Source organism: Notechis scutatus, chromosome 3, assembly GCF_049901735.1.
Source record: "Notechis scutatus isolate UNSWTSFEM ecotype Mainland chromosome 3, rNotScu1.2, whole genome shotgun sequence".
NCBI lineage: Eukaryota > Metazoa > Chordata > Lepidosauria > Squamata > Elapidae > Notechis > Notechis scutatus.
The window spans coordinates 69409761-69433367 of NC_142011.1; the positions used below are offsets into that span (position 1 = coordinate 69409761).

At 36.2% G+C, this 23607-nt stretch overlaps 1 protein-coding gene across 1 annotated transcript in view; it reads left to right on the forward strand.

Moving 5' to 3' along the window:
• The first annotated feature begins 229 nt into the window (after positions 1–229).
• ROR1 (ROR family WNT receptor 1) overlaps positions 230–23607 on the forward strand; it is a 182537-nt gene continuing 159159 nt past the window's right edge. The window contains exon 1 of the mRNA XM_026665978.2: positions 230–566. Within this exon, the coding sequence (XP_026521763.2) occupies positions 248–566 (319 nt within the window). The 5' untranslated portion in view covers positions 230–247. The remainder of the gene's footprint in view (positions 567–23607) is intronic.

The following is a 23607-nucleotide window of genomic DNA, read 5'->3' on the forward strand; positions in this document are numbered from 1 at the left end:
AATAAGAGGAGGAGGAAGAGGAGGCTCTCCCGTTGGCTTTTTTTTTTTTTTTTTTTTGCCGCCCGGTGAGTAGCGTGAAATAAAACTCAAGGCGCGTTTAATTAAGCGGAGAGTTCTCTTTGAGAGGCCGCCGCTGCTCTTCCAGATAGAGAAGCGCGTCCCGGCTGGTCCAGCAGGGGGCGCGGGTGGGTCGATCAGGGCGGACTGGCCGGCCCCCTTCCAGGCGGCGGGGCTGCCTTGGCTCGGGATGGGGCGGTCTGGAGCGGAGCTTCGACAAAGTGACAAGCCAGGAGCGAGGGAGGCCAGCGAAGGCAGCCTACCGCCTGCCCGGAGGCCAGTTTCACAGCCCGGCGAGGAGAAGGAGGGGAGAGAGAGGACGGGCGAACGAAAGCCCGTTTCAGCCACCGGGCTCGGGATTCCTGGATGTTGGAGTAAGCGAGGAGGACGAGGAGCCGGCTCAGGAATGTTGCGGCGACTCCATCCGGGCAGCTGGAAAAGGAGCCCTTTCCTGCTCCAACTGCTCCTGTGGCTGCACACCCGGAGCCTGGCCGAACCCGCCGCTCCAGGTAAGCCAAACCAAGCCCAGCCCAGCCCGCCCAGCGGTTGAAGATGCCCCGGCGGAGAAGGCTCCGCTTCTGCTGGACTGAGAGCGGCCCGAGCTTCCCTGCCCTTCTTTCCCGATCGGAGTTCGGGCGCCTCGTCCGAGGATGCAACCGACGGGATTCGTTTCTTGGTGGGGTGGGGGTTAAAAAGGAGACTTTTCTGGGTGGGGTGGGGTGTGTGTGTGTGTGTGTGTGTGGCACTCGATGGGCATTGCCCCTTCGGCCTTGGAGCGACTGAACGCCAGATAACCGTGTTGCACGCAGAGGTGTGTGTGTGTGTGTGTGAGCGTTTGAGTTGCGTGTCTACTAAGACTGTCCGGTTCTGGAGCTCAAGCCTAGTTGGAGACTGGATTCAGTCTTCCCTGGGATGCTAAGAGGGGTCGAGAGTGTCAAGCGCACGTGAGAAAAGGTAGAACATCTCTGAACACATGCAGGGTTTATTTATTTATTTATTTATTTAGCAGCCGGAGGAGGTTTGCAAACGACGAGTTCCACACAAGGGATTAACTGGCATAGCATTTAGGGCCTTCATTTGATCGTGGTTTGTGCCTTCCTCCCTTCTTCGTAACGAAGGCTACCAACTTCGCATGAATAACCCCTCGGGATGTCGCATAAGGCTCCAATCAGTTCCGGTCCCCTGCTTTTCTCCCCTCCGGTACTTGTTGGCCGAACGCGGCAGCCGTGGCCCGATGCTGGGCTTGCAACGAGCGAGGTTTCCATATCCCCAAACCGCCCTGCCCTCCGCGCCTTTTTTTTTTGGCCTTGAAAGCCTCCTTTCCCCAGCCCTCGAGCCGCCTAGAGTCAAACGTGCTCCGCTGTAAGGCGAAAATACTCTGCACGTGCCCAGAGCAAGCCTGCCCGGCAGCGACGTTGCAGCCCCTCGGATGATAGCTGAACACTTATTTAATTTAATTTAATTTAATTATTTGTCAAAAACTTACAATACAATACAAATGAGAATAAACATAAGTTTAAATATAAGAAATAGGAATTAATAATTGGGGACAGTAGGACAGGGACGGTAGGCACGATTGTGCGCTTATGCACGCCCCTTACAGCTTACTTAGCTGAGCGCCGGCGGGAAAATTCAAGGATTGGGAAGGGCGTCGGGAGTTGGGTCTATTTTGCCCCCTCGGCTCCTCTTTAGGATCCCCTCAGCTTTTCCCTGCCTTTTTTATGCTGCAGGAGTCCTCAGTTCCTCTTCATCCTCGTCCTTTTTTACCGAGGTCTTGCACTGAACCAAATTGGAAGTGGAAGCTTCAATCGGAGCAAACCAAGATTTCAAACTTGTTTTCTTGCTAGCTGTCCTCCCAAAGTGCCGGAGAGTTTGCAAAGATCTTGGGGGCAGGGGGAGCTTTTAGGGTAATTCTGGGTACCCAGAGGTGGGGGTTGTGGATTCCTAAATATCACCTGGATTTACGCCTTTAAAAATCAAAACGACACCTGGCAACGTTCTGCTAATTAGTCTAGTCTAGTCCTTGTTACTTATCCCTGGGAGACTCCGTCTTTTTGCTGTTTTTCCCCTTCAGCTTGGGCTGAAGCAGAATGAAAAAGGCAGATGAGATGGCCTGTTGGATTCAGTTCAATTAAAGGGGTGGGAAAACTTGGTTAGAAGGGATGGAGTTGGGGAAATGTTCTGAAGTTTGACAAAGTTAGAGGAAACTTAAACTGGTTCCCCTGGTAGATTGTGGCGGAGTAAATTGCTTTTGGGTGGTGCAGGTCTTGAGAGGTGACACAAAGAAACCTGGAAGCACAAGTGTGTTGGCACCACAATAAAGGAAAGGGAAAGTGTATACTTCAGAATGATACTAGACAGGAATTTTTGACATCAGATTTTGTTGGAGATTACTGTACACGGAAGAGCCAAAATCAGACTCATTACATTCAGAAAGATTTACTGCCAGAAAATGTTCACAGGACTGCGTAGAGGCCTATGCCTCAATTCAAGGTAACCTAAGAATAACATTGCATGGGGCTGAACTGTATTGGGTCTGGGTGAGAGGTTATTTGGAGCTACACGTAAACTGCTCCCGCTCCACTTCGTAAATTGGAAAAAAAAAAACAACCCAAAAGTTTACACATTTGTATTAGTGAAAAACAACTTGGATCCAAAAAGAACTGAAGGTGTTTCTTTTTGCTTAGTTCATGCCCAACAGAGAATGGGCCTTACTTTTTGTTTTTATAAAAATGTAAAAGTTTCGGACTGACTTACATGGGGGAACTGTTTGGATCTTAAATCATTTGGGGTTTAGAAGATAAGCTTTAAAAATTGTTATCAGTGAATAAGCAGCAGTGCAAGAAGCAGCAGATTTTAAAATAATCTACGCTGCTTAATATTCTGGAAATCGTATCTTAGAGGTAGTTGAGGCTTCCAAGTTGTTTTAAAAAGAAAACCCACACATAGAGTTTAAGATTAAAAACAGAAGAAATAAAACCAACACCTAAAAAAGGAAAACACTGATTCCAAATATTAAAATGAATGAAAACATGACATACTGAAATACTAGGAGACGGGTAACCCCCCCCCCCAAAAAAAACCTTCTAAATATACAGTACTTATTTCTTCAATGGATATGCAAAATTTAAAAGATGAGGACTCTCTTATTTGTTTCCCTCATAGTTTAGTTCATTTTCTGAGATTGTAAGTGTTGGCAAGTTGCTTTGGGTGAAGGTTTTTCAAGTAACCGTTGTCACCCCAATTAAAATGGGGAAGATAATTTGAACTGTGGACTCTAGAAGTCACAAGCTGAAGCTTGGAATTCTCTTCAAAGACATCCATCCTGTTGAGCACCTTATAGTAGACAATCTTAGATATCAGTTCCACGTAAATAACAAGCAGTTTGGTGTCTAATAATGAAGCTGGATTAACAAGCATCTTTATACTTACTGCATGCTTGCTTTTTGAGTGAGAAAGGGAGTTAAATCACATCCTAAATTAAAACTGAGTCTTCATGTATTTGGTCAAGTTTAACTTTGTCTTGCCTACAGCAGACCATGTTCATGATGTCATAGCTTAAATATTAATATTGTTAATATACTTCAACCATTCTGCTTCAGCTACAATTACTGGTGCAACTTTGTGTCTTGGAGAGTATCTGGCCAATGTGTACATACATTGCTAGATTAATACATACTTACTCTTTGGCTGAAGTGTGTGAGTTGATTTAAATCTAAGGTAGTTAATGTGTTAATACTCTGCTGTTTACAGATACAAAATATTCATTGGGTAAAGTGATGCTAGGGAACTAGCATCTATAATTATAAAGTATTAGATTAGGGCTGGATTTTATTCTGGGATAAATTTCATCAAATCAGAGTATCAGTTGTTAATCCAGAGGATTGCTATAAGGGAGATAAAGCAAATATGATAAATATGTTGCACCTGAAAATCATTCTCTTTTATATTCTGTAAAACAGTGTGAAGTAGGTAAGGTTGAAAAAGGTACATTGTTCAAGGTTACATAGCTGTATTAATGTAAAATAAAATTCAAGGCCATCCCTGTTGTAATAGTGCCAGTTATTTGTAAAGTGGATATATTCAAGAGAAAGACTTGGACAGTTTGCCCTCAAGATTCTGTCTGAGTGTAAATATGATTTGGGTTTCCTGTACTGTACAGAAATCATATATTTTCATTGTTCAGCAATACTGAATAAAACCTATATCCTTGGGAAAAGATATATCTATTATGGAGGAGCTATTGTAAAAAGGACTTTAATATGATTATCATGTTATGATTTCTGATGTGAAAGAATGGTAGAATATAATAGAATTCTTTATTGGCCAAGTGTGATTGGACACACAAGGAATTTGTCTTGGTGCATATGCTTTCAGTGTACATAAAAGAAATAAAAATCATAAGGATACAAGCAACAAAGTTACAGTCATACAGTCTTCAACAAAGCAACAAAGTTACAGTCATAAGTGGGAGGAAATAGGTGAAAAGAAGTATGGGAAGATTAATAGTAATTGTAATACAGACTTAATAAATAGTTTGACAGTGCTGATGGAAAATATTACTTTAGTGTGACACAATCTGTGGTGCAGCAAAAAATAAATGCTAAAATGGCTTTAACTTTCTTCGGTGAAACCTTTAACGTATAATTTTATAGGTTGGTGGTTTAAACATTTAATATTTAAATAATGTCCTGCTGAATTTTTGCAGTTCAGATCATTGCTTTTTTGCAAAGTGCTGTAAGTGGCTGTCTGATAAAAGAAATGTGAGAAAATTGTCCAGTGTTTCTAAATATTTCTGCATATTTTTTTTAGTATTTAAAGTGAGTCACATCTAATTTACCTGTTTAAAAAAATTCAGACATTCTTGTTCCACAGAAAATTACTTCAGCATTAGGAGAATCTAGTGTTTTGAATAAATACATGTGGAAACCTGTATTATCAAAATAATTTCCATATAGCAAAAAATTAAATTTGCTTTTTTCAAAAATTAAATTCTCAAGCTTCTGTGGCAGTTGAAATCTCAGGTCTTGACAGATTGAAATTTCCATTCCTAAAGTTACTCGCATATCACTAAGGTTATATGTAAATCCTCCATCCATCCATTATTATTAGGGATTATTATTATTCTATATAAATTAGTGACTGCAGTCACAGTTCATTTTAAACCATGTTTTATTTACTTATTTGATTAAGCCACTGTTACCTGGGTTCTCACAATGCACAGAGTTATAAGTTGTGGTTGACGAATCACAGTTCTGTATTCATGCTGCAAAGCCACAAGCAAACAAACCATTGCATAATTCAGCCTGTTACTTTGAGTTCCTGAGTTCCTCTAAGACAGCATTAAATTGTAGGCCATCTATTGAGGATAACTCCCAGTCTCACTTTTTGGTCTCTTAGCTTCACAACTTCAATGATTCACTTAACAACTGTGGCAAGAAAGGTTGTAACATGAGGCAAAACTCACTTAACGAATGTCTCACTTAACATAGAGAAACAAGCATTTCCATATTGCTCTGGTGGCTTCTCAAAATTTTTTTTGATCGCTGCAGAGGGGCAGCTAGTGAAGAAAAGACCTGATAAAGATCAGTGGTGGGATTCAATTTTTTTTTTACTACCGATTCTGTGAGCATGGCTTGGTGGGCGTGGCAGGGAAAAGATATTGTAAAATCTCCGGTCAAAGGTGGTATTTGCCGGTTCTCCAAACTACTCAAAATTTCCGCTACCAGTTCTCCAGAACTGGTCAGAACTTGCTGAATACCACCTCTGATAAAGATGGTTCACCGTAAAAGATGGGATGGGATGCTGGAGTTGTAGTTCTGCATTTCATCACTTTCTTGCTGCAGTGATGTAGAATATTTTAAAAACTATAGTCATATTAAATGTAACTTTTTTGGATTATAGTGAACTACAAGTTTACATGTTGCTGTATACTTAGCATCATATGAAGTAACCCTTGAAGTTAATAATAATTTATTAAATCTCTATTTCACCTGACTCGTAACAAAAACTCTTGGGCAGCTAGAAACATAGAAAACTGATGGCAGAAAAAGACCCTTTTGAGTTTGCTTGCTTTTTGTTTTCTTTTTAATTTATTTTAATTAATTATTTTATTTTAATTATTTTATTTTTTATTTTTAAATGCTGCACATGTATTTATCCAAGCAATGCATTTCAGTAAAATTAATAGAACTAGAAAATATTTCTATTTTCATTTATAAAGTATATCCCCTTTTTTGTGTAAAATCTTGTCTGATCCCTATTAAGTAAATATCTGTTTCAAAGCCTGGCAGGTATATTTGCATAATTTCTGTTACTGAGAAGTCTCCCAGTAACAACTTTTTATCTTAAGTCTTCTCCTTTGACCCATGTTGAAATATAAAGCCAATGCAATTAGTATTTCAATAGTTACAGCAATATAGATTGCATCTTTAAGTGTCTATTAATGGTGAAAATATAAAGCCCATTTCAACATGAGAAAAGTGGACTCAAATTTAAGAGTGTAAGACTGCAGTGGTAGACCAGATAAGCTTTTGATATGCTTTGTCACAAACCTTGATCTTTATTATTAGGAATGAATTATTTAAGGTTTATTTATTTATTCCATTTTTAGCTACCTTTCTGCCCCAAAATACTTAGTAAATCTTATCTTTGCATGCCATTCTAATGAATGTTGTTTGGACTGATTTATGCACTTGGGGAAAAGCGTGGGTAGCCTAAGTTAAATTTTCCCAAGAAAGAGCTAGACGTTTGAAGGTTACTTGTGAGTATATAAGCCTGAACAAAAAATGCTTTCCCTGAGGTGTGATATTGGATACTGTTCTGCAGAGACAACGAGAGAAATGCAATAACCATTTGAGACTGAAAATCTCACAGTTGAAAATGCTTCAAAACCCTTAACTAAAAGCAGGTGCTTGTTACACAGATGTTATCTTACATACCAGGAATATCTATAAAGCTGCTTCATGCAGAATAAAATAAATAGCTGTGTGTAAAATTGTTTAAATAAAAGCCCATCTCTTGTCACTCATCCTAGTGGTATCTTGTTTAAAAGAACTTAAGGTATAATATATGTGTTCATCTTTGTGGACCTATAAGAAAAAACTGTGTTGTTTCTAAAGGGATTATCCAAGCTACTTTCCTGAAAAATGTTTCTTAAAAAAACTTGGAAAACTCGTATTTAACATTAGTATTTTAAACATTATTTTAGAGTAGGACAATTTGCTTGTGAAAATAATGTTGTATACCCTAAGGTCATTTTTTAAAATATTCGGTCTTGGAAACAATTGAAATAGAATATGTTTATAATACTAAGGCTTGTTTGTTAGTAAAGAGTCAACCATTAAGCTTCTTAGGAATTTGTCTGATAAGCTGGATCTTCCATCGCAAGAATAGCTTGTAATTTATTAAAGTATATATCTGATGACTTATATTGTAATATAACTCCACATTATGCTTTTATTAATGGATCAGAATGCTCCAGTGCATCAATGATCTGTAGAAATACAGCATTCACTGGTTGTTGGGGAATAACAAGTGATAAACTCTGCTTTTGAGATAGTTTTGGTAATCTGTGGAGTTAATTGTAGTGAGTAACCCAAACTGTAATTGAAGGATTAAGAGTGTGCTACTGGTATTTAACGTGGCAAAAGTCCCTCATCTCCTCTTTTTAAAACAATATCAAAAACAGTGGTGGGGCATTTAGCAGGCCAAAAAAAAAAAAAAATGACAGGAAAGGAAGAAGTGTTCTTTTTTCTTTTTTTTTTGCCAGTCATTTTTTTTGGCACAAATCTCCTGGATGCTTTCCATTTAGCAATATTTATTAGGACAAATATATGCGCAAAGTTCCATATGGAGGAAAAATTCCAAACAAAATGAAAAAATGACTAATGCTAAAGACCCTTTTTGTTCTCCAGATATTTTGCCCCAAATCCTCCTTAATATGTATAGTTACGTTTTTCTTCTTTATGGCTCTTTTGTGCCTTTGAATGAATTTAATACGGATTGTCCAAATATTTCCAGAAAATTATTGTATTTGTGTCAAGAGGGGAACATAAACATAGAAATAGGTAGGAATTGTACTGTACTGAATGTAACTTTCACTTTTAGATTATTTTTTATATCTATCTTAGTAGTGTCCTGAATTTGTGTAGCGTGCAAAGGCAAGACATAAGTCTTAATCAGAAGAAAATTTTCAACTCAACCCCAAGCATCTGTGAAAGCTCAAGTTCAACTTGCATTGGTGTAATTTTCCTGTCTTGAAACCACATTGCCTTCCATAATATCCCAAAGTGAATTGCAGCTCATCCAGTTTTATACAGGCTGGTTGGTAGTATTATCTTACCTGTTTTCAAGTCATTTGAAATTGCATGATAGCTTACCTTATTTATATTCAAGTAGCTATGAAAATGAATGCTCTAGTCCAGTTCCATATTTCTGTGGGTGAACATCTGTGAAGAGATCCTTAATGCAAGAAGAACAAGAATATGCAAATGTTAACCTCTCCATGGAAAGGAGCAGAGATCATACAGGATACTTACCTTGTTTCACTCTTTAAATATCACTCAGTTTTATAAAAACTAAAATTGGTTGTTAATCTAGTCACTTCATTGGTGCTTCAGTCTACCAAGAGATCAATTGGAGTGTGCCAACCAGAATATTAATAGAATATTTAAGGCAATACAATTTATTTTCTGGACTATGCGAATCCAATATATCTGGGATTTCCAATTTAGCTTTTCAAAAGTGGATTGATAGAGTCCAAAAAATAAAAGGAAATATTCTCATGTTCTTCTGAATAACCGAATTAAAAAATGTTTGCCTGTGATAGACATGAAACTGAGTTGTACACATTTTTTTTTTTTTAAATATCCCTATGTGTAGTTTAGCTATTTTAAGGATTACACAGCTTCGGGTATAAACTAAAGCTCTGACAATCACAGGGCAGTGAGTCTTTATCTGAACTACATATTAATGTGTTACTTTGGGAAAATATTAAACATATAGAAGTCACCAGAAAAGGAAGAGCTATGTTCTTTAGATAAGTTTTCACGCATACATTTTTGGATTTATTTATTTATTTATTTATTTATTTGTCTAGTGAAATAAGCTGGGAAAGGCAGCTCTGTTTTATGGCCTTAGCGTTTGCATCAGAAAGCAATTCTTGTGGTGTCAAGCAGATTGTTTTTGTTTCCTGTTACTTTCATTCTCAAAGCTTGTGTTGTGACATCTTATACATTGGATAATAATTGGCTTAATAGAAGCCAGTCTGCGTGTTGCATTTTTATGCAAACACCAGTATATTATAGAATGGCTGATCATTAGAATGTCAGATGTTGCAAACATGGATAAATACTGGATGAATTAAAGTCTCACTGAGCAATCCCCATGGGTTGCATTCCTATCTTTTCTTCTCCTTTACGGTAGGCACTTGGAGATTTTCTGTGTGCTTGCTGATAAATTAGTTTGTCAGTATTCCTATATAGAATTGCTTTAAAATACTGTATCTTTCTGAAAGAAGGAAAGACACAGAGACAATATTAATGAACTTTGGTGGATGCTAAATGTAAAAAAATGGTAATACATTTAATCTGTAATCCATTAAGATTGGCTGAATTAATTTTAGGATCCATATTTGCAAGACATTATGTATCAAATATGTAATGATTGCGTGGCAGACAGTTTGACATACTGGTTAAAGCACCAGGTTAGAAACTGAGATACTGCGAATTCTTGTCCCACGTGAGACACAAATCAGTCCTAAGAAGCAGTCAATGGCAAACCACTTCTGAAAAACCTTGCCCAAAAAACTGCAGTTGCCAGGAGTTAACGCTGACTTTTGAAGGTGCACGTGCAGGCACATTCACACAAACAAAAGCTATACTTGTCTATTTTTGTGGTGGGAGAGAGTGGTGGATATTTTCTTCATTATCTCCTTTAGTGATAAAATAGCCATCCCCTTGAAATAGCTTATTTTTAAATAATACTGTTTACGATTTAGAAAATTTATATTTACATCACTGATTCTTATATTAGCAATGGATGATTTATAAATACAATTAAGACAGTCTTCCTGATGCCCTTTTTTCTTCATTGGGAAATGGCTCATATTTTATGTTCAGTTGTGGTTTTCTGGGATATCATTTTGAATTGCTATCGCGTTTTTAGATGATTTTATATATATAGAAGTGAAATACCACTCACGCGTCATCACAAAATCTCCAGAACCATAAAGCCTACAAATTTGGCATGTTCCCCTTGGCTCAGTAAGAAAGGATTTTTCGAAATGGCCATCTGAGCATTAGTATATATTATTATTAACATGCTCTGATGCTAATGAGTTCTACTCCCTCTCCCCACATGAAAAGAAATCTGTTCCAAATGCAAGACACAAGCCAAGGAGAGGAGTTTCAGTTTCAGTTTTAGTTTTGCAGCACCAAGCAGCAGTTGAGCTAACCATGCCCAGGCTCTTTGCTGTGTCCTTGCTCACGCAGCAAATACTGCTTCAGTTTCCAAACAGCCCTCAACTCTCTCATAGGATGATAGCCAGATGAATACCGATGGATGCTGGTAAGCAATTTTTTCCCCTTATTTTCCTCCCCAAAAACTAAGCCCGATTACAGTTTCATAGCAAAGCACGGGTATAGAACTAGTAGGTCATATAACTAGTATTCTGGATGCTTTTGCATTATTTCTTGTTTTAATTATCGTTTATTAGATTGATAGAACATCTAATCATATAGGCTTGCTGCAGTTAAACACAAAATTAGAAAATAGAAGAGAAAATAATTCTACAATTAAGGAGGACCGTTTCCTTTTTATATCAATGTGTCTTGCCCTGTCTTAGGGCACTAAAGTTGCAACCTGCATCACAAGTGATTATATATATATATATTTCTATATATATTGTATTTTTTGAAGAGGGGTGTGAAAACATCCAAGACTGAATATTTAAACTGTTCTTTTTTTATAATGTTACACTTACTTTTGATCAACTGCATTTGTTCAGCTGTTTTTAGGTAGCTATTATTCAAATCCAGTTAATAGGATACATTTTGTGACAAGTGTTCACGTAATGTTAGAAGATAGTTTCAGTGTTTTTGGAGCCAAATGAAATAAGATACTTTAAAATAAGCACTGCATTGTTCCAAAGAAGAAAGATTGTAACGGTGTGGGATCCCATTTTTAGTTATTGCCAAGTCTAGGAAGATGTTATTTGCTGTTGGTGCTGCTGTTTTTGGAATTACTTCAGATAATCCTATAGGATGATAAAAAGTCCTAAGGGTAACAGTCCTCGCTTTCTAAGTAAGGGGATTAAGTGTGTTTCTATTAAATGTAATTAGTTAAAAGGATCTACTTACATATGTTATTTGTCAAAGAGTTGTAAGAAACATTCATATCATTAAAAGTATGTAGATAAATGTTACATTGATGAAAGATTATTTTTACTTTATCTTTACATAAAATTTACCGCCTTTTGATGTAGAGGTAATGAAAAAGATACACCCATTCTTTTATTTCTTTATTTTTAAATAAATTTCTTTGTCTTTCATAGCAAAGATCTCCAAACTGGCTGGAAAAAAAACTAAAATCAAAAGGATTTTTAAAAAATTTATTTATTGTTTAGTAAACAGTACTGTTTACTAAATAAACTAAAAGCATATCAACTTGCATCTAGATAATAGTGACAACAAGGTGGTATTTAAATGCTGCCCATATTTAATTAATAACCATTTTGGCTTTGTCTTCTTTCATCAAAGAACAATAATAAAATCAAATATCCATATTCCTTATACAACATTATGTAATAAAGTCAAGTTTATTTTAGACAATAAAAAGTTGGGTTCAAAAGTTTCCAAAGTACTGTTCCAAAGTTTTTAAAGCACTCATTAGGGAAAATGTTTCCCATAGTATATACTCAAATAATACAGTAACATACCATATTTAGCTTAAATATCACAAATTTATATTTCAATATTAGAGAATATATTTAGCTCAGGTTTGAACGAAGTTACTTTTAATAGTGCATAAGCTTTATCACATTTATCAGAAAAGAAATGGTGCTCTGTACTTTCTTCTAACTTTATTCTTTAGAGGAAAACAAAAAGGGAAACTATTCGGAAGGGGTCTTTTGGGGGGGAGAGTTCAAGGAATTTACTCTTGTGAATAGGAAATGGTTGCTTTCTTTGGTTGTCTGTGTGGCCTTTCTATTTATATTGGCTTACTCATAATTTGTTCAGTAAAAAGATCCATTTTAGTCCAGAAAAATGTGTTTGTTGACTATAGCCCTTAAAATATTTCTGCATCCTATTTAGCTTTCATAGTTTTGTTCAAAGAAAATGTCCTATTATCTTTCAACATGATTAATATCATATCAGATGATATGTAGATAGTCCCTGTCTGAGACTATTTTACCCAGTGGTCCTAGATGACTTGGATTCAGTATTGAACATTATTGAATTGATTATTAATGTGTTTTTCCTTCAATTTAATTTGTCAGATTAAAAAAAGATATTTTGGTTAATAAACCATATGTGTGATTCTGTGAGAGAAGATAGGATCTCGAAATTGAAATTTTCTGATAAATTCTTCTAGTCAGTGCCTCTCTTTTGGCTTGCTTTTCTCCCCATAGCATTCAGTTTATAATTCCTGAATGCTAAAATAATTGTGAGAAATAGACATAGCCATCACTAGATTATGAAATATATTACTAATAATTTTCTAGTGATTTCTTTCTGTGTCAGTAGTGTGAGCCAACTGTCCTTAAATATCACATATTAAATATTAAATATATTATATTAAATATATTAAATATGAACTGTCCTTAAATATCACATTTCGGTTCTTACTATGATACAGAGCCCCTGATTATGATATCGAACATGCAAACACTACTAATATGGGTAGCATCCTGCCCACACGCTTTTATCTTTCTTGGTGACTTCAATCTATCTCATATTAACTGGACCCTTAACAAATGTACAACTGAACCCACACATGCAACCTTCTACAATGCAATAACAAATCTGGGACTAGAACAACTAGTAACCAACAACACTAGACTTAACAACAGCCTTGATCTCATCTTCTGCAATAGTTTGAATTCAATTTATGGAATACAAATTAAAGAACGCTTTTCCAACAGTGACCACAACATGATTGACTTTTGTCTCAACATATGTCCACACAAAAATCATCATAATGACGGAATCCCCAATTATAACTTCAAAAAAGGCAACTATGATCTTATAAACAACGATCTCTCATCCCTTGATTGGCAATTTCTATTCTCTGGATGCAATACTGTAGAAGACCATAACAACATATTTTTACTTGAAGTCAAACGAGTCATCAAACTATATGTACCATTAACAGCTTCCAAAACCACAAAAAACAAATTACCCATAACAATAAGGAAGCTTCAATCCAAAAAGAAATCACTTTGGCGGAAAAACAAATCTGGTCACGTTGCCAACTTCAAAAGCCAATACAAAAATGTATGCCACCAGATAAAAACTGAATGCACCAATTATCACATTAAACAAGAAGAAAACCTTCTATGCACCAATTCCACCCGTGCTTTCTACAATTTTGTAAACCACAAACTAAAAGACTCAAGGTCCATCCCACCCCTGAAAGGACCTAATGGTAAAGACTGTAACGAAAAACACTATTAAATCCAACCTCTTTAACACATTCTTTGGCTCAGTATTTGTAAACAGCAATGGATCATGCCCAGTATTTCCTAGTTGAACCACAGACAACTACAATGATCCAATACATATCGATTTTACAGAAGACAATGTTGAAAAAGCACTATGCAATCTAAAACCATCTCTATCTATTGGACCGGACGGAATATGTGCCTTTTCTTTAAAAAGCTACCCACTGCCATAGCTGAACCTCTAAGCATAATCTTTGAAAAATCTTTCAGGACCAGCTCCTTGCCTAATCTATGGTCACAAGCCGCGGTCATCCCCATCTTCAAAAAGGGAGACCCCAGCCTAGTTGAAAATTAAAGACCAATCTCCTTATGCTGCGTCACCTGTAAAGTCATAGAATCAATTATTAACCAATCCATCATCTTCCACTTAGAAACAAACAATCTACTCTCTAATAAACAATTTGGTTTCAAGAAAAAACTATCATGTAATCTGCAACTCTTACACTGCAAAAACATATGGACTACACAACTCGATCAGGGCAAAGCAATAGATGCAATCTACATAGACTTCTGTAAAGCCTTTGATTCAGTGGTACACGACAAACTACTCCTAAAACTAAAATCTTACGGATCTCTGGACACCTGCATAACTGGATAGAAGCATTCCTGTCAAACATACAACAAATGGTCAAAACTGGGAGCATCCTATCAAGTTCTGTACCTGTCAACAGTGGTGTCCCCCAAGGCAGTGTTCTAGGACCAACTCTTTTCATATTCTTCACAAATGACCTCTGTGACCATATCAAGTTGCTCTTGATGATGATATAAATGATGATGTCGCTGATGATGTAAAGCTATTCAACACCATAGACAATACTGCTACCCTTCAAAAAGACCTAGACTATGTATCAGAATAGTCAAACAAATGGCAACTTCAAATCTCAACAAATAAATTCTCTGTCCTACATATTGGCAAAAAAAATCTGAAAATAAAATACAGGCTGAATAGTCAAGACCTTGTTGATGATCCAAACTCAAGGATGTCAAGGATCTTGGAGTACTCATCTCTAATGATCTAAGTGCTAGAGCCCACTGTAACTACATAGCCAAAAAGGCATTAAGAGTTGTTAACCTAGCTTTTTCCTAGCTTTTTCTCTGGTAGTATTACACTAATAACTAGAGCATACAAAACATTTACTAGACCAATACTGCAATACAGCTCATCAGTCTGGAACCCACATTACATATCTGATATTAACACAGTTGAGAAAGTCCAGAAATATTTCACAAGAAGAGTTCTCCACTCCTCTACTCGTTGCAGAATACCTTATGCCACCAGACTCGAAATTCTAGACCTAGAAAACCTAGAACTATGCCGCCTTCGGTCTGATCTAAGAATAGAATAGTATATAAAATCATACATTGCAATTTCCTACCTGTCAATGAATACTTCAGCTTCAACCATAACAACACAAGAGCAAACAATAGATACAAACTCAAGGTTAATCGCACCAAACTTGATTGCAGCAAATACGACTTCAGCAACAGAGTGGTCAATGTCTGGAATACTCTACCTGACTCTGTGGTTTCTTCCCCAAACCCCAAAAACTTTAACCTTAGACTGTCTACTATTGACCCTTTCCTAAGAGGCCTGTAGGGGGCGTGCATAAGCGCACCAACGTGCCTACTGTCCCTGTCCTATTGTTTCTTTTATTTTTTATTTTTCTTATATGTATCCATGTATTCATAACTATGTTTTTACTTATACCTATTATCTTGTAAGCAATTGATAAAAATAAATAAATAAAATAAATAAATAAAATAAACTTCATTTAATATCTTGAAATTCTAAAGGCTTATTAGCTTAACTGTAGGGGATGATTTGGCTGAGCCAGAGAGCCAGGTCAAGTGCATTATTAGTTTGGAGTCACTACGCCCTCGTAAGAGATCCAGCCCCCAATGAAATCCATTAACTCTTATTTGCTGCCAATTTTCTTTGTCCATTAGTAGATCAGATTCCTGTATACAGATTGCATGAAATAAATGCATAGTGCTTTTGAACTCTATTCTGGCTCCTGATTTCCTGAGATTGGCATAAATTTATAATACATATTTTATTTTAAAGTGTATGTTAAAATATAAGCACAATTTGGCCATATTTTTCCACCATATCCCTCCACTAAGAGGCCACCCATTGCTGCAGATGTTGATATACTCTGCATGCTTCTCTGGCAGTAAGTTTGCTAAGAAGTTGCTGAGTTAATCAAACCATAGCAAACAGCAGTGCATTATTTTTAAAAAATCATTATAAATTGTAAATTAACATTTCTCCCAGTGTTTCCTCTCATCTTTCATATCTTATTTTTGTACAATGTATGCTTTGGATTGTTTTATTAGCTAAGTAAGTGTGACTTTTATTGTTGTGATATATATAAACGAGAGCTTTCATGCTAATAAAGTATATTTTGTGCGGTGATGGGTGAATAAAGGCAGTAATTTTATTCGCTTTCATCTTTTTCTGTAATATATCTGTCAATTGATGAATGTTGGTCTTCGGCCAGGATTTTATTTTATTTTTTGCTTTTGAAGTTTTGTTTCCTCTATGAGGAGTGAATAATTACTTGGTGTTATTACAGTAACATCTCTTTATATGTATCATGCCTACAGAAAAAAAAATGGTGCAATCTCTTGGAACAGGATTCAAAACTATTTTGTTAGTTGCCCCAGTCACTAATGAGTATATTTTCTCTTGCATTTCCAAAATAATTGGATATCGTTACTGCTTGTTTGTTTTGAGTCATGAACCTTTGGAAATCTAGACATTCTCAGTAACTCTAAAATACATTTCCCTGGTTTCTTTTTCCCATCCCTGAAAGTATTTGAAATCGAATAATATCAGAAAGCTAGCTTCCGGTTTGTCGGGCTTCGAGTGGCAGGATTTTGAGCGGTTGCGCGATCCTGCCGCGCTAGTCGTTTTTGGGGCTCCGACCCAGCCGGGTACGGAGCTAGGGCCACACCTGCAGGGGCAGCTGAAGGTAGGGGGATCCGGAGAAGGGTTTGGGGGTGCTGCAGACCCCTCCCTGGCCGGCAGAACCCCTTTTCCCAGGACGGTGCAGCGGCGAACCGTAATGGCCGCCACAAAGAAGCTGGCAGCCGGGTAAGAATGCGTGAGGAGGAAGTGGAGAAAGTGATTGAGAGGAGAAAGTTTTTCTTGGCTCCTAGGACTCTAAGACATATTTAATAAAATTCCTGAAAAGTATGACTTTCTGAATAATACCTGCCAGAAGAGGAAAAAAGCTGCTGCTTGAAGGTGCTGAAAGGATAGCTTTCCCTCTTTTCCTACGGAATAAATAACTGGATATTAAGAAACCTATTTTTTAGGTGGAAATTGGTTTTAAGCGATGAGTGGGAAGAGAGAGGATTAAAAGAAAATATTTGTATGCTAAGATTTGTTGGAGCAGATGCCTTAAGGATTTGAAGACTAGAATATATTGTAACAAGACTTTAAACAGATTTGGACTTTCTTTCTCTTTGATTGATATCACCCCAGAAGGAGAAAGTGAGAACTCTGCCTTGGTTTGGACTGATTGATAACTTTGGGACTGTTTTATCTTTTTTATTTTCTTTTGAATATTCTGGTTGTTGTAAGAAGAAAGAAGGAGAAAAGAAAAGAAAAGATTTATAATGGCTCTTTCTGTTGAGGAATTAAGAAATGGTGTGGAAGAAGCTTTCCTTTTCTTAGAAATGGCGCTTACTAATTATCAACAAAAATTACAACAGATGAAGACAGCAGAGGAACAAGAAAGAAAGGAAGGAGCCATCTTTAATGAATCTCAGAATTTGATCCAGAAAAAAAGAAGAGAGAAAGAAAAGAAAAGAAGAGAAAAGAAGAAAACTAAAGGATTTAAGGACTTAAGATCTAAAAAACATTTAAGAAAGGGAAAAATAAAGTGCAAAACCAATATGATGATTGTAAACAAAGGGGAAAAGAAATACGACAGAGAAGGGAAGCCGGTAAGGCAGAGGCTAGAAGAAGGGGGGTAGAAAGGTTTGTTGGGAAAAGAAAGAAAGGGAAAAGGTGGAGAAAAAGCTACAACGTTTTGAAATTAAATGGAAAAAAGGAATTTTTATGGATAATGGATAAAGTAAAAAGATTTTGCAAGGTACATAAGATGAGATGGTAGTATTGCAATGGTTTAAGAGTTGATAAGAGATTAAAATGTTAAAATGTTTAAAAATGATTGGTTTTAAAACTTAATAATAGGAGGGGTTTAGAATATTGTTTTAATTAAAGAGTTTAATAAAATTATGGTATTGATGTTATTATGAAATTTTTATTATAGTATTTCTTTTTAATATTTGGATTTATGCTTTAATTATGCACTTAATTGTGTTGGATGTATTAGTTAGATAGAATGTACCAAGCAAAATCTGATTGGGTATTAGATATTATTTTAAAGATTAATTTGATTAACTTAGGGGGAGATAGAAAGGCATCATACTCTGATTAATGATTTCAGGAGAAACTGATTTTTTTTTTTTTTCATAAGGGATGAGACAAAGGGATGATAAAAAATGGACAAAAGATACAAATATAATGATTTAAACTAAGATGATTAATTAAGTGTATGTTAAAATATAAGCACAATTTGGCCATATTTTTCCACCATATCCCTCCACTAAGAGGCCACCCATTGCTGCAGATGTTGATATACTCTGCATGCTTCTCTGGCAGTAAGTTTGCTAAGAAGTTGCTGAGTTAATCAAACCATAGCAAACAGCAGTGCATTATTTTTAAAAAATCATTATAAATTGTAAATTAACATTTCTCCCAGTGTTTCCTCTCATCTTTCATATCTTATTTTTGTACAATGTATGCTTTGGATTGTTTTATTAGCTAAGTAAGTGTGACTTTTATTGTTGTGATATATATAAACGAGAGCTTTCATGCTAATAAAGTATATTTTGTGCGGTGATGGGTGAATAAAGGCAGTAATTTTATTCGCTTTCATCTTTTTCTGTAATATATCTGTCAATTGATGAATGTTGGTCTTTGGCCAGGATTTTATTTTATTTTTGCTTTTGAAGTTTTGTTTCCTCTATGAGGAGTGAATAATTACTTGGTGTTATTACAGTAACATCTCTTTATATGTATCATGCCTACAAAAAAAAAATGGTGCAATCTCTTGGAACAGGATTCAAAACTATTTTGTTAGTTGCCCCAGTCACTAATGAGTATATTTTCTCTTGCATTTCCAAAATAATTGGATATCGTTACTGCTTGTTTGTTTTGAGTCATGAACCTTTGGAAATCTAGACATTCTCAGTAACTCTAAAATACATTTCCCTGGTTTCTTTTTCCCATCCCTGAAAGTATTTGAAATCGAATAATATCAGAAAGCTAGCTAGGAGAGGAAGAAAAGGCAGGTTAAAGTGAGATGACTACTTCTGCTTCATTGAACTACCTTCTCTATTCCATAGTGCTAGAATAAGTGTTACTGTCCTGAAAAAGCGAGGAGATGTGCAAAGCCAATGTTGCTCCTTGCAAAAATTTAACTTGCTTCTTGTAATCCTTTGCCCCTATCATTGGAAGAAATACTTTCTTGAATCTGCATACATAGATGCATACCATGCTGTTCCCTTGAAGAAGATTAGCACCTGCATGGAAAGTGTGGGGAAAAACAGTAAAAAGTAAGAGTAAATACAGTAAAAAGAAATTAAAGGCAGAAAAGTAGAGGAAAAGAAAAAGAAAATCCAACCAACAAAGTCTCACTTACACTAGGACTGTGCATAATACAGTTTCATATTTGTTCCATTATTATAACCAGGGGTGGTTGGTGTTTTTCTCAACTAGAGGACCAAGTTAGGAAAGACTGAACAGTTCAGTCAAAAAATTTCTGCTTGTTTTACAACTTTTCCATCCTGCAGGTCGTGCATTGAAATGGTAATGTCTGGGTTATGCATACAGAATTAGATGACTAAGTGTTTCCCTGCTTACAACTAAGATAAATGTTTGACAGATAGCTAGATTTGGTGAGCCCAAAGGTGCTTTTTCAAAAGGCAATTGGCTTTTTTTCGTTTTTGCTTGAAAACGTTTCACTTCTCACCCAAGAAGCTTATTCAGTTCTTCATAACCTAGGATTATGTATTCACCTGTTGTGATCTTCTGACAAGTAAAGTCAATGGGGAAGCCAGATTTGCTTAACAACCATGTTCCTAAGTTAACAATTGCAGTGATTCTGTGTCAACTGTGTCAAGAAAGGTCATAAAATTGTATAAAACTCTCTTAACAACTATCTCACTTAGCAACAGAAATGTTGGGCTCAGTTCTGGTCATAAGTTGAGAACTACCTATATTTACTACAAAAACACTGTAAGCTGTAAAAAAAATAGCTACAACATTGTTTGTGAGCTCTTTCCCCCCACCTTCCTTATTTAGCAATGGCCGATGCTGGTCATCAGTCATTTTTAAATAAATAAGAATTTGAATTCAAATTCAAAATCTTCAGTTGAGGATCATATTGATTATGGCTCCTTAACAGTCATTATCTGGATTAATTGGAATCCAAAGCCATCTCCATTGATCTATGACCTGCAAACACTAGCAAAACAGTGATATGTTCTTTCAGTTCAGTTGATGGCTGATTTGGTAACCAGTAAGGAAAATGGGTGAGACCCAATGGCTAGTTTCATATACAGGTAGTCTTCGACTTATAACAGTTCATTTAGTGGCTGTTCAAAGTTACAACATCACTGAAAAAAGTGACTTATGACCATTTTTCACACTTAGGACTGTTCTTATTAAAGGGTGATTATAGAATATGAATGCTCTAAGCACAACAGACATAAACTGTGTGGGATGGTTGGTCTTAATAGAATAGTTTATACTGTGATTTTACACGGTTGGAACTATTTCTGGACTATGTTTGTATTCAGTCAGCAGATGCAGAGTATAAAAAATTATAGTAATTTTCTCGGAGACCTAAAAATACTTTACGACTATTTCTCTGCAGATTTGATGCTTTGGGAATAAGTATGTAAACTGTTTTTCCCCCCTGGGTTGAAATAATCACCTAAAATATAATGTTCTCCATGCTTTTCAGAAACTGTCTTACAAAAGTTTATGTCCATCATAAAAAAGCAAATAGCAAGCAATGCTATATGCTTGTATGAGACTTAGCTGTCTATTGTATTTGTATAAAAATATTTAAAAATCAATTTCTCAACCAAGAAGCAAATTTACACTGGTTAATGCTACATGCATTTTGTAAAAAAAGGGGACTCCCTCAACATTAACCACAATCTCTCCTGTGGTTTTCATATAGTATTTGAATTGCATCCCCAGATAAAATGTATGAATACAGTACACATATGCATATGGATTAACAGTTCTTCGGATGATTATGTATTAATAGTGAGATATTGCAATTGCAAATGGGAATATTTAAAAAGTTTGTATACACATATTCTCAGTGGAGCTTATTAGAAAATGTAGAGTTATTAGTAATTCTAGTCGGTTCAGAATAGGAGCCAAATTCAACTCTTGAGCAGCACAGGAGAAATCCCTCATCTGCATGTTAGCTTTATGATCCTTTGACAGTGGGTATGTTTTCAGAGATCTTTTCTTGCAGGTCATAACAGAGGTGATGCTTCTTCACATAGGTTAATGCCAACACTTTAAATTGTGCCCAGGAAGAAGTTCCCAACCAATGCAGTGCTTTCGGTAGAGATGTATGATTCCTGAATTTTGCATTAAGATTTTAACAGCTGGGGTGTTGCACTGATACCAATTGCAACTTCCAGTGATTTTTCAAGGATGATACTGGTGTAAAACACATCATACTACCTAAGCTGAAATATAGCCAAAGCATGGATAACATTTACTGGACTTGACAAGGTCAGAACAGTTGCAATTAAAACCCTGCAATTGAGCCAATGTGTTCCTCTTTTCATTACGGCTACATGCGGCTTTATGTTTTATTTAAAACAGTTTTCTAAATGTGGGAAAGAATTGTATGGCATAATTGTATCATAATGGCTTAGTCCTTAGGATGATGCAAAGCGTGCCGAGTGATTTACAGTGACTGTTAAGTCGGTATCGTTCAGATTTTCCTATGGCTTCATGTTGCTTAAATATTGTCAGTGTTTTTGAAAGCTCACATTTGACCACTGTAAATTGGTTTCTATTTCAAGCAAGTCAGTTATTTAATTTCCTGTTGGAAGTCCTCATTTGATGGGGCTGTTTACAATTTGGCAGGATCCCAGAAAAATCTATCGAATCATTAATAGGTTAGAGTCTGTTGGAGACCTTGCCTAAACATAGGTTCTACCAGTAGTGAGTACTGACTCTTAGCTATCCCTATAGGGGGGAAAAACCCTAAAGGGGAAAAAAATCCATATGAGGACAAGATTCTTTTCTATTAATCTTTGTCCATACTGATGTCATTCCTAATCCTCACATACATTTCCTTTCAGTGCAGTATAGAGCAGCAAAGTTGTAGGTTTTATTTTTACTAAAGTAACCTTCCGAATTCATTATGTCTCACTTTCAGTTTCCTGCAGGTGATACTTTTTGGGTTCAGGGGAAGGGTTTGCCTCTCAGTTTGCCCTTCATTACTTCAGACAAAACACAACATGGCAACCCATCACTACCTCCATTGTATCAGCACTGATTAGAATAGCAGCTGAATCTGATCTTAAGGCAGGTTATAGGGCAGTATCATTTCCTGTTGGGGAAGGCACCAGGGTAATTTGAAGGGCTCATAACTGCTTGCAGACTAGATACAGCTGTCTTCATTCTGAGATATCATTACCTACTACTCTTATCAATGTGATGGAATCAACTTTCTTCCAAGAAACTGAACTACTTATTTATAAAGGAAAATTAAGTGCTCCATCAAGTTTAGCCTGATAAACAGCCTTTATCTTGTTACTGTCTAGTTGCTAGTCTGAACATTGTTCTTGGAAGAAAAAAATATGGGGAAATTAGTTGGTTGGCTGCCAAGTAATTATACACAAACGTCAATCTATTCTTTTCCAAATCCAGTGAAAATGATCCAGGAACACATGATGCCTTCTTTCCTTCTTAAATAGGATACCAGTTATTATGGAGCAGGTTTGCTTCACAGCAGGTAGACAAGATCTTGTAAAGGACCAGATTGGATTTGTCTTGATGTTTTTATGCTAGATAGAAATTTTGGAGGAGGATGCTTTAAGCAAAGCTTAGATGCCAATAATGAATGGAAAACATACAGCAAAAAGATGAAAGAGCTGAGTCAGTCAGGAACATATTTAGAAATAGGTGCCTTTAACAATAGCCAGTAGCTGTGTTTAATGAGTAAAAGCAGACACTCTCTCAATAGCCAATATTATTGTCACATGTTTCATGAATCCTAGTTCACTTCATCAAACGTGTAAAGTTGCAAGAGAGGGACTTATAGTTATATAGTTATAGTTATATGTGGGAGGACAAGAAATTAGGAACCCCAAATGAGGAACCAATACAAACAAGCAGAGGGGCAAAACTACTTTGAGTGGCCATCGTGAAAGTAAAGTTCATCAAAATGTCTTGTTTCCAGAAGATCTATCCTTTTTCATATCTTTTCAGCAAAAATGATAGAAATGATAAAATCATTTATCAACTGAAAAGCTAGTAAATACATTATCGCTTGGGTATAAAGTACAGTGAAAAGGCTAGTTTTTTTAAAAAATGGGAGAGGACAAAGGAGGAAACGTGTAGAAGTGACTATACATGGGAAAAATATAGGATATAGCATAAATATAGGATATGGCAGCCACTGGGTGGCTAAATAATAGTTTAATGAGATAAGCTGGGTTTTATGTTAAGATTATACTTTTTGGTAAGTGAATCATTGCAGTTATTAAAT